General features: G+C 50.4%; 1 protein-coding gene across 2 annotated transcripts in view; it reads right to left on the bottom strand.

The window, feature by feature from the left end:
- Positions 1–14,655, bottom strand: part of ABCA12 (ATP binding cassette subfamily A member 12) — a 700,854-nt gene extending 686,199 nt beyond the window's left edge. The window contains exon 1 of one of the 2 annotated variants that reach the window (XM_069615933.1): positions 14,195–14,654. In XM_069615933.1, coding sequence (XP_069472034.1) covers positions 14,195–14,263 — 69 coding nt within the window. In that variant the 5' untranslated portion in view covers positions 14,264–14,654. Of the gene's footprint in view, positions 1–14,194 lie in introns of both variants that reach the window. The other variant, XM_069615934.1, reaches the window with a different exon arrangement.
- Positions 14,656–15,933: the final 1,278 nt, after the last annotated feature.

A 15,933-nucleotide genomic window follows, 5' to 3' on the forward strand; every position in this document is an offset into this window, starting at 1 on the left:
GTGTTGGTTTCAGCCCCTTTGAGTTACTCTTTGGACATCCCGTGAGGGGGCCCCTCGCCTTGATCCGAGAAGGCTTGGAAGCCACCCCTCCAGGTCCCGCCAAGCAAGTGGGGGACTATGTGTTAGGCCTCAGACGGAGGATGACACAGATGATGGGTCAGGCAACAGCAAATCTCAAGGCCAGCCAAGAATTGAATAAGTATTGGCATGACCTTAAAGCTTCGCAGGTCGATTGGACTCCGGGACAGGAAGTCCTCGTGATGGAGCCTACCAAGCCTAGAGCGTTGGCAGACAAATGGACTGGACCCTTCAGGATAATCTCCAAGATGGGCGAAGTCAATTATCTGGTTGACCTGGGTGCCTCCGGGGTAGCCCCTCAGGTATTCCATGTCAACAGGCTCAAGCCTTTCCACCGGCGAGCAGAAGTCTCATGTCTCTTGCTACCTTCAGGGCAAGAAGAGGATGAGAGTGAGCCCCTTCCTGATTTGCTGCATAGCAACCCTCAGGACGGCTCAGTGGAGGGAGTACAGCTCTCTCCCGATTTGACAACAGAGCAGCAGAGGGCCTGCCGGGCTTTGCTCCAGCAGTATGCCTCTCTGTTTTCGCTGACACCGGGCCTTACACCTTGGTGTAGGCATGAAATTGACACTGGTGACAGCATGCCTGTCAAGAGCAGGTGCTACCGTATGTCAGATACCGTTAAGAACCACATCCAGGCTGAGGTCGCCAAGATGTTGGATCTGGGTGTAATTGAACCCTCAACCAGTCCCTGGTCCAGTCCCGTGGTCCTTGTCCCCAAGGCAAGTTCCCAGGCGGGTACCAAAGATTGGAGGTTCTGTGTGGACTACCGAGGAGTCAATGCCGTCACCAAAACTGACGCGCACCCATTGCCCAGGGCTGATGAGCTCGTGGACACCATAGGTGCTGCCAAATTTGTGAGCACCTTTGACCTCACCTCAGGCTATTGGCAAATAGCTCTGACGGACCATGCCAAGGAAAAGACGGCATTCTCCACACCAGAGGGACTCTACCAGTTTAGGGTCATGCCTTTTGGGTTGAAGAATGCCCCTGCCACTTTCCAGAGGTTGGTCAATCATGCGCTCAGTGGGCTGGAGGCCTTTTGTGTGGCCTACCTAGACGACATTGCCGTCTACAGTTCCACCTGGGAAGCGCATTTGACACACCTGGATAAAGTGTTGCAGGCCTTGAAAAGGGCTAACCTCACTATCAAGGCTACCAAGTGCCAGATAGCTCAGGGGAAAGTTACCTATCTTGGTCATGAGGTAGGAAGGGGTCAAATCCAGCCTCTTTCCAGTAAGGTACAGGACGTACAGGACTGGGAGACTCCCACTACTCAAACCCAGGTGAGAGCCTTTTTGGGCCTCACTGGGTATTATCGCAATTTCATGGCGGACTATGGGACCATAGCCGCACCACTGACAGCTCTGACTTCACCCAAACAGCCTAGGAAGGTTAATTGGACTGAAGACTGTCAGAGGGCCTTTGATGGCTTGAAAGAAAGTCTGTGCAGGGCACCCGTGTTGTGTGCACCTGACTACAGCCGACCCTTTATCGTCCAGACGGATGCCTGCGACACCGGAATTGGAGCTGTCTTGTCCCAGTTAGATGACAAAGGGAGAGAACATCCTATCATATTCATCAGTAGACAACTCAAGGGTAGAGAACTTAGGTGGGCTACTGTTGAAAAGGAATGTTTTAGTATAGTTTGGAGCCTTAGGCGTTTTAGGCCCTACCTTACGGGGTCCACCTTCAAGGTCCAAACAGATCATAAGCCCCTGAAATGGCTTATGCGGATGAAGGGTGAAAATCCGAAACTGCTCAGGTGGTCCATTAGCCTGCAAGGGCTAGACTTCACCATAGAGCACAGACCAGGGAAGAGTCACGATAATGCAGATGGCCTTTCCAGAAGGTATGTTGACCGTCTGGATGAGGGTGTCTATCCCGTGGGAGATTAGGCACCCTAACCTCAGTCTGGGGGGGGCGACTGTGATGCTGGAAATGCATCGGAGGGACAGGGCCTCCGTATCCTTGTCCTTTTTCTGTTCTTATCGTGTGTTCTGTCGTGTTTTCCGCGCAGAAGTCCATGCGGGACTCCTGGCGGTGCAGCTCTCTTTTTGGTTTGGTGAACAGACCCATGGGATACCCTTATGGCACCCATGGTCAGGGGTACAACCTTGTGCCCCTAGTGTATGTTTTTGGGCACCCGTGGGTGGCCCACAGAGTAGGGTATGGGCTGGTGGCAGCTACATGCTGAATTTGACAGGTGCGCTGGGTATCCGCCATTTTGGGGTACCCCGGCCCTGCCATTGGAATCAGTTGATTCCGGATAGGAAACAAGATGGCCCCGGTGGCCTCTTGCTTTCTATCGCCTGATACCTTGTTTTCCCAAAGTCCTGGGAAGCCCTGACTCTGTCCCTTCCCCCTGACTGGCTGTTGGGTGGAAGTTCCGTATATGGTGTTTCTGTGAAGGCCCAGCTAGACTTACTGGAGCCTTCCCGCTGACTGTATGTTGTGGGTACCTCCTGTGGGTGGGACCTGGGTGAATGGGGAGTGTGACCAATATGCACTCTGTGTTGTGGCTGTCTGGTTTCTGCCATGAGAGACAAAGACTGAGACAGCCCTGCCCGAAACTGGACTGAATGCAGTGTGTAGAGTTGAATGGCTGAGTACTTGTCTCAATCCACATTCCTTGTAGTGAGTGTCTGAGCGGGAGAAGAGTGGCCTGAATGCCCTGCGTGCCTGATTGGCTGACCGACTGCATGAATGCCCTTCTGTACGATTGGCTGCTGAGTGCGTGCCAGCAGTGTGGATGAGAGACCGAATAGTATATCTGGGGACCTCTCACCACTGGAAATTGTTCAGAAGCTGAAGTCCACTACGACCAGTAACTGGAGTAACTGACGCTTGACCTTGAGGCCCTGCTGGAAGAGAAGGATTGCCGTGGCTCTCCTTCACGATCTAAAGGCTGCTGTGTCTCCAAGGACTGACCCAGAGAGGACCTGGTAAGGCGCCCTCTTCCCGAGCTACGAGGGACCATCGTGCACAGCTGACCTTTGCCAACGCTCCCTGGTAGACAGACCTACGACAGGCTGCCGACCCGATACGGGGACTGCTGAGGAATCCCAAAGCGAAGCGCCCGGACTGTTGTCCGCCACTGTCGACGACCGCCGTCGCCGACCGGAGCCGCCGTGCTCCCGTTTGCCTAAGAACTTTAACTTGATCAACGGACGCTTTCGTCTGCATCGCCGTGCCGCCTCCTGTGGGAGAAGGCCTGACCGTCGACGCGCCGAGGAGTATCCACCGGTGGGTTTCCCGCCACCCAAAGACCGCAGAGACGCCGACGACTCGACGCCCTTGCTGGGCCACAGTTCTTCTTCCTCTCTTTGTGGTCCAGAACTATCGTCACCGAGGTGCCCCGCACGCCTCTTCCTTGCAGGACGCCAACGCTCTGTCGTCGACGAGCACCGCTCGGATCAAAGCCTGCTGCCTCATCGACGTCGTTCTACCCGGTTCACGGTCGGACGTTCGGCGCCCCGTGTCTCCCGCTTGAAAGGGGCGACATTCAAGAAGGGCCACCGATTCCCCGACACCGAACCCCGAGTCCGCGACGCCTCTCGACGATCCGTGGCTCCTGCCTTAAAGGGAGTCACTCCAGAAGGATCGGTCGACGCCTCGCCGACGAACTCTACTCCACCAGGTACATTGGGGGGGTAAAACATTGTAGGAGAGAACGAGACTCTTGAACAATATATGGACGGGGCTTGTTTTATATATCGTTATTTTACAGGTTGCCCAGGTGGGGGGATCTCCACTCAGAGCTGTGTCCAGTAACAAGGACCAGTCGTCTGCCTATTGTTTCATCCGTCTGCTTTCTCCCTTCTCTCTATTGCTGGTTTCATTGCTATTGATCCGTGTGGCATTTTCACAGCCTTGTTGATGCACTCTAATCGAATATTAGTGGTACCACTTTAGAATTGTAGATATTTACCATTGTTGATTCTCCGGAGCACAAAGTGCATTATTGTGATAAGTGTACATAACCTTTGAATATTAATTATATAAAGACTGTGTTTTCAGTAATACAGTGTGTGGACATTCCTTTGTGGGGGCTTGGGGATACACTGTACTTAAGAACCAGCCCGCATCACCTCCTGAGAAGCTAGGCCTTGATTGCTCGTCCATCGTTACCATATCAGAGAATCTTGGCTGGGGTCCTCTGTGCCTTTCCTCTGCCATATAGAGAGCGGAAGTACAGACCCCCCCACCTCGTCCTGACATCTGTAGCCTGACGACCTCTGAATTTGAGGCTGTCCTAGTTGGATGGCGTCTGAATTTGAAACCATCATAGCTGGATGGGGTCTGAATCTGAGACACTCCCAGTCTGAAGGGCTCTAACTCTGATGTCCGCCTATTCTAAAGATCACTGACCCTGATACCATCGTAATCTAAAAGACCATATGCCCTCCTAGTCTGAAGGGCTCTGACTCAGAGACCATCCTAGTCTCAAGGTCTCGGAAACAAATCTAGTCTAAAAGGCACCGACTGATACCATCCTAATCTGAAGGGCTTTGACTCAGATATTTGCTGTTATGACCGGCTCTGACTTGAAGACCCTTTTGGTCTGAGGGGTGCTGACTCTTCCACCCCACAGACCTCTCTTTCTGAGACCCCCAATCTGAGAGATTCTGACTAAGTGGCCCTCCTAATCAGTAAGATTCTGATTTAGAATATCTCCTAGCCTTCATTGATGGGACTGTCCATCCCCCTCCCTTTTCCACCCCCCCCCCCCCTTTTCTGCACTTATCCCCTCCTGATACAAGGCCAAGTAAGATAATTCTTTCGTCCTCTCTTTGTCCCCCCCCCCCTTGTCGCGCCTAGAAACGGTTGTATACAGGTGCGTTACAAATGTCATATCATATCATCAGACCCTCCTAGCCAAGGGGACATTTGCAGTGAGAGCCTCTTTGCCTCAGGTTGTTCTGATGCAGAAATCCCAGTAGTGTCAGGGACTTGCACTACTCATCATTTGAGAGACCATGCCTGAGCACTTTCCTACTTAGCCTAAGAAAAGGCACATTTATTTTTATAGGCTGAAGGTTTTCAGAGCGTTTGTTCTAAATAGCGGATGATAATTCCTGGGCAGGCTTATTTATGAAAATGCGTTGAAGTGGTCCCCTGTCAGATGTGACTCGCTCATCCCATTTTGTTTTTTCTTTGCATTCTAAAATGTGCAGTTTTGAGCATTTCATTATAAATGCTGGACTACATACACCAGAATGCAATTAGAAACGTTGGCTAGGGTGTGCTGGCTACAACTATCAGGAGACCCCCCTACAACACTGTCTCTCTCTGCATCTTGGATAGAATCTTTGCCCTCCAGGGCCTGTCTCAGATAGGTATTGGTGATATTGTACTGGTTTTTGTCCTCAGCACATTACTCTTGCAGTATTTCATGCATTCACTTCACTTCCTGTGGAATGTATTGCTATTTGGTGATCCTGGGACCATCCCTGACCTCCAGGGTCATGGGGGAGGCCTCTAGACCGAGGAAGAGGGGGTCACATTATTTCTGGGGCACCGGTTTAAAGCAAGCTGGATGAGCAGTCATAGAAAGGGGTCACCAGCAGATGTTTGTTAGACATCGAATGGTTAGACATACAATTAACGGGCGCCCTCCAGCTCCTATTCTGAAGCATCCAACCACGGCCATGCTAAGGGTTGTCCCCAAACGTACTTTTTTTCACGAGTAGGGTTTGACACTGAATGGACACACAGTGTGAGAAGACTTCTCTTGCAACTGAAATGCTCCCTCCAGAAGTGGGTTATTGAACGTAAGACTCCCATTTTTTGGGGAGCAACGCCGTCAGGGCATCAATATTGTGCAACAGTGGGCAATCGTGTGACCAGAAGTGTTTCACGGGAGTGAATGAGTCAAGCTGGCTCGTTGCGCGTCGTGACCTTCGCGCGCCCTTGGATTTCAGCCTGTGGGCGCTTGAAGTGGCGGGAAGTGGGAGGTTGAGGGCCTTTCAGTACAAGGAGAACATGGAACCAGGATGGCGCAACACCAACTCTTCAAAGGGAAGGAGCGGGTTATGTTGCAGCTTCATGTTTTTCCATGCCCATGCAGCGTGCCCGCTCTGGAAGCTTCTGCGTGTCTTTGCATTTTTCCCATCATCCAACCTTCTCCCAGTCTTTTTTTTATAAGAGTGCAATATCGTGTTTGTTTTGCTAATATGCCTGGATATCACTTTTATTTTTACTCCTCACATAGAGCGGAACTGAACATTTTGTAACTTCTAAGAACATATGGTTATCACCGCAAATGTGACCAGTGTTAAGGCATGTGATGCACTTGTGTAGGCTCCTGAGGCCTGCTGCATATGATGCACTTGTGTAGGCTCCTGAGGCCTGCTGCATTTGATGCACTTGTGGAGGCTCCTGAGGCATGCTGGCATGTGATGCACTTGTGGAGGCTCCTGTGGCCTGCTGCATGTGATGCACTTGTGGAAGCTCCTGAGGCCTGCTGCATGTGATGCGCTTGTGGAGGCTCCTGTGGCCTGCTGCACGTGATGCACTTGTGGAGGCTCCTGAGGCCTGCTGCACGTGATGCACTTGTGGAGGCTCCTGAGGCCTGCTGCACGTGATGCACTTGTGGAGGCTCCGGAGGCCCGCTGGCATGTGATGCACTTGTGGAGGCTCCTGTGGCCTGCTGCACGTGATGCACTTGTGGAGGCTCCTGAGGCCTGCTGCATGTGATGCACATGTGTAGGCTCCTGAGGCCTGCTGGCATGTGATGCACTTGTGGAGGCTCCTGTGGCCTGCTGCACGTGATGCACTTGTGGAGGCCCCTGAGGCCTGCTGCATGTGATGCACATGTGTAGGCTCCTGAGGCCTGCTGGCATGTGATGCACATGTGGAGGCTCCTGTGGCCTGCTGCATGTGATGCACTTGTGGAGGCCCTGAGGCCTGCCGGTTCTGAACTCCTCGGGTGATATGTTTAGCGTCAAGAGAATTGACGCAGGAGCTGGTGGCCTAACGGTTTCCAAGCCCACATCCTTTTTTTTTAGGGAGTCGGGTCTCACCCACGTCAGTGGAAGACACCTCACAAAGGGGGTAATGCGGAAAAGAATGCTGGTCTGAGGAACGTCCTGGGACTGTGATCACAATTTGGGTGTATGTGTGCGTGACATATTAACTGTAAAATGTCTGAATCGTACCCTTACAATGTGCATCGTGGCTGTAGACGTCCGTTCACCTAACGGGATGTTTGCTGTACCACGGCCAAAGAATTCAATCCAGGTAAAAAAACGCTTTGGTTGTTTGTTTGATTTGTGGTGGGGGAGGGGAGGGCTCTGAAAGCGCTTAGAATCTGCCGGGAGTGATTTTAGGCGGTCATTTAAGAGATGAGTTGAAAAAGCTTTCTCTCAAAGCTCACCTTTTTTCACTTCTTTTTGAGTGAAATGTGTACCTCATGCCCCCCTTCTTTGTATCTTACTCTTTTCACCTGCTTATTTATTTATAGAGCACTTTTGGGGAAAGCGCTTTATGCATCCAAATAAATAAATAAATATAATGGGTTGCTATGATTGTAAATTTCTGCCTGTCAACATGTATCCTGTGTCCATTCACGTACTGTCAACTTGGGTTCTTCCTGCGCCTGGCAATGGGGAATTACCGGAGCATTACAGCCCAGCGGTCCCGGTAATTCCCCATTGCCGGGCGCTGGAAACAACACTCCCCATTCCCATTCGAGTCCCATAGGACTCAATGGGAATGCGGAGGACGGAAGCACCGGCACCGTTAATAACAGTGCCGATGCTTCCGTCAAAGTCTGCGGCCGGGTGCCGTTCCTCCCGCCAGGCCAGACCTGGCAGGAGGAATGGCACCCGGCCGCAGTACTCGGAGTATGCTGGTCCGGTAACAACGGTGCCAGTAACTACCACCACCTTTGTTACTGGACCAGCACACTGTTGCATGCCACACTGATGGAGCAAGGATGTGTTAAACCACAGTACTGCATATATGCAATCGAAACATGTCTGAAAATCACACGCGAGGAATTAGGGAATCGAGGGGTATCCCCGATCTTCACTAGAGAACTTTCTTTGAACATATGCAATTTTAGAGCTCCAATAGGCAGCATCGTGCCTTTTTCACTGAATAAACCTGCCCACTAAGTAGCGTTGTCCCACCTGGTATGTATTTTTAGGTCGGCCAAGCTTGTGCCAGTGGCTATTTTGCTGGCAACCCCTCCCCAGTCCATCTCCTAGTTCAATACATGTTAAGCAACGTGGGATGGCCTGAACAACTTTAGTCTCCCTCAGTGCCTTAAGTGGCACTACAAATCGAGCCGGGGCTCATCCGGGGGGGGCGTGGCCTAACGGCGGGGTCCTGCTGGCCCATTAGGCCACACCCCCTTGACAAGCCCAGCTCAATGGGCTACTGGCACCCCTGCCAGGCAGCCTTTTGCAGAGATCAGCATCCTCTCCCCTTATGGGGGAGAGGGTGCTGATCTCTGCATTTATTTTACATAGGCTTGCCTGGCAGGGGACAGCGCCTCGCCTATTCAGCCTTAATGGTGGTGCTGCCCCTCGCCAGCTGGGGAGGGGCAGCGTCACCATTAAGGCTAAAAGGGTGAGGCCACTGGAAGCAGAGGCCTTTTTCCTAAAGACTGAAACTCCCGCGAATCCGAGGGAGCTCCAGTATTTAGAAAGCAAGGCCTCTGCTTCCAGCGGCCTCACGTTTTCTCCATAATGGTGGCGCCGGCCCATGTGCATCCCTTGATTAAGGGGATGCCTAGCAGGTGCGGCGCCACCATTACGGCTGAAAGGCCTTTTTTTCTGAAGCCTGAAGCTCTCGCACACGAGCGAGAGCTTCAGGCTGTAGAAAAAAATGCCTTTTCGTGTAGTGGCCGGGGCTGCCAGGGGAGATTAGTGGGCCCCGGCAGGGCCCCGCCGCAAAACGAAATTTCGGAGCCTGTCGTAGCCCAGCCCCGGCAGGCCCCGGCCCACTCCCTTTCAGAAACCCTGCTTCTTCTATTGGAACCAGAGTAGTAAACCGTATGCTATTTGTACCTTTTTTCTCACCTGTTGAAAGACATTTGGTTAATTTAGCAACTGATGACCTTTCTGTAGGTCAAGAATGGAAACAGTTCTGTCTGGGCAATCAGTGCATTGACTTCCTTAGCAATGTTTCAATGTCACCAGGATTAAAAAGTGCCTAATTCTGGGGCTGACCTGATGCCAAGCACTGTTAGGGCCCGATTCGTGGAATATTTGCCTGGTTCAAAGTGACTTTGCACTGCTGACACAAACCCTGATTGGTGGAACTGTGCCAAGTCCGGGCTTTGCACGGTTCCATGAATCAGGGTTTGTGTCGGCAGTGCAAAGTCACTTTTCAGCAGTGTAAATTCACTTTGTACCGGGCAAAGATTCCCTGAATCAGCCCCTTAATGTTTATAGAAAAGGGAACTCAGACAAGGGGTGAGCAGAGGGGTGCCAATAGAATGCAATTTGGTCATATGGAAAAGTCAGAATAAAGCTCAGGCCTGGGTCATGATCACAGATTTCCCGGTCACTCTGGGGCATTTGAAATTGAGGGTACCACAGGCCCTAAACAAAATGGGAGCGCCTGCAAGTGGATGGAAGACTCACTTGGCCTACGTGGAATGCCAGTCTCTAAACACCATAGCAATGGCTGCATCTAGACCGCAGTGCATTTCCCCTTATTTCTCCTCCAGCCAACCACACAGCCTAGAAAACACACAAGTCCCAGATTAGAGGAACAAGTCCGTTTCAGAATCAGGGCAAGATTGGGGAGGCGTGCATGGTTTGGTATGCACATTTTCGGTAAAATGATTTTCTGGGTTCTTAGTTTATGATGGACTCTTTTTTTAAAGGGGGCGCATTTTAAGATCTGGGTCCCCCCGGGACTTCTAGATCCACTGATGACACACAGAACACACCCTCCTGTGTGCGTTTTTACGGCTGGATACGCTATGCTGCACCCAACTCTAAGGGGCTGACTACATAGGTGGGGCTTTACACTTTAATAAATATACAAATAATTCGGCCAAACTCATTTTTCAGAAGGACCCTGTGGCTTTCCAGCACCTACCGAGATACACTGATACAAGTGGAGCCAAGCAGACAGGGGTGGAGTGGCCTGTGGGCGACTCTGTCGAATTCGCTGTGTGCCTCTGCACCCTGGGCCTCCTTTGTGTAGGCGCCCTGGTTTACTGCTCCTCTTACCCATTCACCCCATACCTTCCTTCCACCTCTCCTTTTCAATCACATCGCCTTGAAGTCAATCATTTGTTCTAAAGCTCGTGTTATTCCTCAAGCTCAACAACAGCTATATGCAATCACTCCCTATATGGGGCAAATGGGCTTTAAAATGCAATATTTGGGCCAAGTATTCCCACATTTTCTTGCGCGAGACGTCCCACTCATCTCCCTGGAACCCTATTTGGAGTGGTTGGGCTTGCTCGTACTGTGCAATGTAGATCCACTTTGAAAAACTTTTCCACTGACACTTTTGGTTCCCGGTGCACCCCGGAAAGTAACGCTCATAACTTTCAATGTGGCAAGCACACTACCCGCATCTCACAACTCGCTTCCCTGGGGCCACAGCGCCTATTCCTCAGGGGGGTGGGGGGTTTACAAATCATTTCATGTTTTGTGTGTGTACATTTGGTTAATGATATAACCTTATGCACATAGAACACAGTGAAAAATAAATGACAATCAGCAATAGAATAGTACAAAATGACAATAGAATAATCCATACCTACATCTGACAATAGTAAATAACAGGCAATCATAAAATCACAGCAAAATGCCATTTCCATACATGCATTCCATTACAGTCGATTTGTTAAATATTCCCCCGAATTACTAAAACTAAGCCAATTTGGGCAATACCTGCCTCCATGCATAGAAAGCCGCAGGGGTGAAAGATACAGACTCAGCACAGTAAATACAGCTCCAGAATGGATCACTTGCAATATTGTCCAGGCTTGAAACCAGTGCAGTGTATCCTTTCACATAGAAGTCAAACACCTCAGGACAGCATGCGAGTAAAGGGCGAGGGGTGGCAGCCTCAAGTGCACAGAATCGGCAGCGTCTTTCCTCACAAGGAGTCCCTGACCATCGTCCTAAGACCTCTTTTGTGGGCAAAATGTTAAAACGCATCTGGCTAATGAACATCTTTAACTGATGCGAACAGGGCTTCACTAAATAAGAACGAGGTACCTTGGGAGTAAAGCCCTGAGCAGCAAACTCAGAGAAGCATTTTTTTTTAAATTGTATATTGATATGACAATGTATTTATATCACGCTCATACACAAGTGTTATAGAGCACGACTAAGGCTACTGAGGCTTACGTTCACATCCCACACACGAGTTTTAATTTTCAATGTTACCATTGCAACTGGAGTATCAGTCAGGTCGCTAATGTGTAGGTTTATTTCATTCAGAAATTTCAAAGTAGTATTCCCAAGACCCTGTAGGTAAACATTAGCCATAGCCTGTTTGAAGTGATCAGCGATAAGGCCCTGCACACAATGATGACGCAATTCTGCAGATAGAAGCGCGATAACACATTTGGAGCGCAAGCTAGACCAGAGAGACCAGACCTAGCCTAGCGGTAGTGCGTCCATGGGGACAGAGGATGGCACTCCCAAAATGGAGCGCACAATATTTCCCTCAGAAATGTCCACCCATTTCATTTTGCACGCCACAATGGCAATAGTGCCATATAATATTCATGGGGCAACGCTGGTTCTATAAACGGAGATCATGCCCTCGACATTACAACCACCTCTGCTGCTTACACATTTAGTAAGGATCGTCCACGTTTGGAGTACCTTCGGAGTAATCAGATCACCATAATATGTGCCTGTGGGGCGATTTTTGACGGGAACGGTCAGATATAGATAGAGCAGGGCGAGCCCGGCGGGCCTTGAGCCGGCCGGAGCCCCACCTAGGGCTCTGCCTGAACCCCCCTCTCGGGCCAGTGGCTGCCCAAAGCAGGGCCCGGCAACGAGCCCCACCGGTTGCTCGCCCTTACATAGCAAAAAAAAAGACACACTGGCATCTGTTTGTATTCCGGCCTGACTGCCAGCATGCAGAGCAGCGCCGGCTTAGGGGGTGCGGCTGCAAAAGGTCGCCTTGCCTCCCGCAGCTCAGTGTCATGCAATTAGATTCACATGACAATCAGCTGAAGGCAAGGTCTACCAAGTACCTTTTAAAGAACCTGTCATAGGCCTCATTACGACTTTGGAGGTAAGGGCATGGCTGCCTCCAAACTCGGGTCCGGGTTCCCTGAATGGGGAATTACCGGGCCATTCTGAGTTTGGAGGGCCGGCGCTTTCCCCAATTTCATTTGAGCCCCCATAGGGCTCAATGGGAATGGGTACAGTAGCTAACAACGGGCCGATTACGACCGGCCCGTTGTTAGCTCCCTGGTCCCCTCGCGGGACCCGCTCTGGACGTCTCGTAAAACCAGACGTCCACATTGGGTCCCGCGAGGGAACCTCGTAATATTGTGGAATGGGTTTAACGGCGCCGTCACCATTAGCGGCGCCCGTTAACCCATTCCGCAATTGTTGTAAGAGGCCCATAGTGCTTAAACACAGTTTCAACAACATCACTGGCTCAGTTCTGTTGTTCGGCTGATATGAGCCCCCAGCTCTTCACAGGGTCAAACTGGGCCATAAAATTCCCTCGGGCACCAATGAAAAAGTGGCCCACAGTTGCAAATGACTATTCATTCCTTTTGTGACACTGTTTGGATAGTGACCAATGTAGAGTTTTTTGATAAAGTGCAATGCAATTTGTGCATTTTAAAGAATATTTATTCAGCAACACTGGTCAAAACTACTGGCCGCAGAGTGAATTAACTCATCAAACTGGCCCCAAATGGCAAAGAAAAGTGGTCCACTTTGACCAAAAAACTGGACCATACCAGCATTTTGTGCTTTTGGTTCTGCCATGGGCCTATTGCCCTATATGCCAGTCCGAGCATGGCTGGTCTGCATTTGTGGTGGAGGTGGTGCACAAATCTCACGCTGATTAGCTGAGAGGGGGTCAATAATGGAAAACCTTGTGTTAATTATATGTAAATCAAGATGTCAGTTTCACTGAGTTCCTACAAAAATATTAGTTTGCAGAAAGTGTTTTATGCAGCCATTTCCCGGCTCGGACCGTGGGGCGGGTTCCTAGTGATTGCATCAAATACAAAAGCATCGAATGCAAAACCGGGGTCCCCCAACCCCTGTCTTTTACCCTTTAACCCTTTAAAACCCATTATAGTAAAAAAAAAACTTTAACTACAAAAAAAAATCATTTTTTCGATGCATTTGTTTCGATGCTTTTGCATTCGTTACTATGTATGTATTCGATGCATTGCCTGGATACCGGTGGGCTTCTAGAGCCAGGCCTGACCCCCAGGCTCGGCCCTGGCTCAGCCCGACCCATGAAATCTCTGGCTCCCCCACCTCTAGGTACAGATAGCTCTCAACCACTTAAGGGGGTACCTTATCCAATCTCCACACAGAACGATTTGTGTTCCTTGTGCTCTGCCTGATGGCGACAATTTTACTTTTGTTAATATAAATGATTACATGATTTGCCCATGCGTAGGAGGAGCGGGCATTAACAGAGCGCTGCAGCCCCATCTGGGTGCAATCCAGCAATATTGTATCGCACCCCAAAACAGGAGGAACGTTTCGGACCTCGCCAAGCGCGGAGGCCATATCTGAGATGCATAAATTGAAGAGCAGGGGCGCCAAACGCACCCCTGCTTAAGGCCTTCGTTTAGTTTATTTGCTTATATAGAGCGTTGGACCTGGAGGTATCTAGGCGCTTAACTTGGTGGACAACAATTGTTAAAAGCATTTCAACCCCGTCAAACAACCAGCAGCACTACCTAGATATGTATCTACACATAACACTATACAAAACTCACACAAAGCATCTGCATTATACTAAACCTTCTAAACCCACTGCACAGCGTTGTGTTGGGATTGCTCTCCTTCATGTAGGCTATGCAACACACCAGAACGCTAGTTAGGTGCTGCAATGTACTGCCAATGGTACACAGCGCTACGAAGACACAGCTATTGGGGTTAGGCGCTTTACACATGCAGGTGACATAAAATCAGTATCATACCGGTTGCCTGAGGGCGCTGAGCCAGTTTTTCCACAGCAAGATTTTGAGTTGATGTAGAAACGCGACCATCTTCTCCGGCTGGCAGGGTGTCTGTACGATAGCGAGAGTGGCAGGGGTCAAAAATGAGTCGGAAATCCCAAATCGCAGAAAAGGTCCCCCTTCCTCTGTCAGAGGTAAAATGCAGACGCTTCGAAGAAGAAACACAAGGTTGCCGTGAAGCCCCGGAAATTATGACACACTGCCCTCAGTAGCATCCTGGCACTGTTTTAGGTTGTCAAACAGCCATAAAGCGCCTTGGTTCCAAGTTCGCAGCCTTTGGATTAAGGCGCTGCTGGGCGCTTGTTGGATGCGGCGGAGAAGTCCGACGTCAGGCGCGACTAAGGGTGCGCGGATTCAGTGAAGGCGCAGCTTGGGCGCGAGCTGTGTACTCTCAAGGAACCTGACAGCTTTCAAGGAGCAAAGAAATGCGAATCAGGCGTCAGTACAAGCCCTTTCCTCCCACGCCCAAAACCCTCTGCCTGGACACACCTTGGAAATGCCTCCTGACCTGTTTGGCTGCAGGTGTCAGATTCTAGAGAGCGCCCTGTTGGTCGTTGGGACCCACCCTCTGAGGGGGTGCGGGACGACCAGGAGGGCCCAAAGCCTTACACGCGCACAGTGCTCCCAGGGCGGCCTCGTAGAGCCTTTGCTCTGATTGCCCGCCGTGCACCCCCTTCCATTTCTGCATGATGGCGGGATCAGGTGCTGGGAGAGAAGTGGCAACATTTTGATATGTTGGTGGCGGCACAGATCCGAGCCTCAGAAAGGCACACGGGCAGAGACAATCGCATGGACTGTCCTGGACAGTCATTCAATAGCCCAGCCCGACTAGAAAAAGCATGGTCATTTTGTAGGGTTTGACACAAGCTGAAATGTGTCTTCCTACCATCTAAAACGTTATTAGTACTCCACTAGAGCATCCCGTATCTACCTTCAGGTCAGATTTCGGTCTCGTCCCTGGAGAGTGGGGGCCGGTTTCTGGCCATGCCTGGGCCGGTTTGGAAAAAAAGAAATGGAAAAAATATACATATATTTGCTTCAAATTTTTTTCTTCTCAAAAAGCCGTTCATCCTTCTTAGGTCGATAAATGAGTAGGAACACAGGTTGGGTGATATTGTATGCATATTTGTTCTATAAAAAAAGAGCTTAAGTGTAAGTTCTATACAATAACATATTATCATTTGGCCTTGGACGTCTGCTTAGATTCCCAGTAATTTAGTTTACTTAGGAACAATGCAATTTGATGCCACTTCCTGTTTTGTCAAGGGGTGAAAGGTCATCTTTCATCGCTTCCCACAATGTCACTTTGGGGTGGGGTCAAATGACAGCACTTCCGGTGATGTCATCAGAGGTCAAGGGTCATGGGGCGAGGGGTGGGCCACTTTTTTGAGGCGAGGGGTGGGCCACTTTTTTTGGGTGACAGGGCATATTTCTTGTCCCAGTCCGACCCTGTCTACCTTGGGAGGATAAAAGGCTGAGTCAGCCTCTCCTAGGTGAAGGCTTGTGACCTTAGGAGAGCCCACAGGCTTCTACAGCTGGACGACACAGTCCGCCAAACTAAAGAAATGCAGTTGTATTATTTCTGAATGGGATTTTTTAGAACGGGGAGAGCCAGGGGGGGATCTCATAGGCAGGGCCGCACCAGGGCAGAGCCAAGGGAATCTGTCCTGGCTCTTAGGGCCAAACGCAAACTGAGCCGG

Source organism: Ambystoma mexicanum, chromosome 9 (genome assembly GCF_040938575.1).
Source record: "Ambystoma mexicanum isolate Mex_15411 chromosome 9, UKY_AmexF1_1, whole genome shotgun sequence".
Taxonomy (NCBI): Eukaryota; Metazoa; Chordata; class Amphibia; order Caudata; family Ambystomatidae; genus Ambystoma; species Ambystoma mexicanum.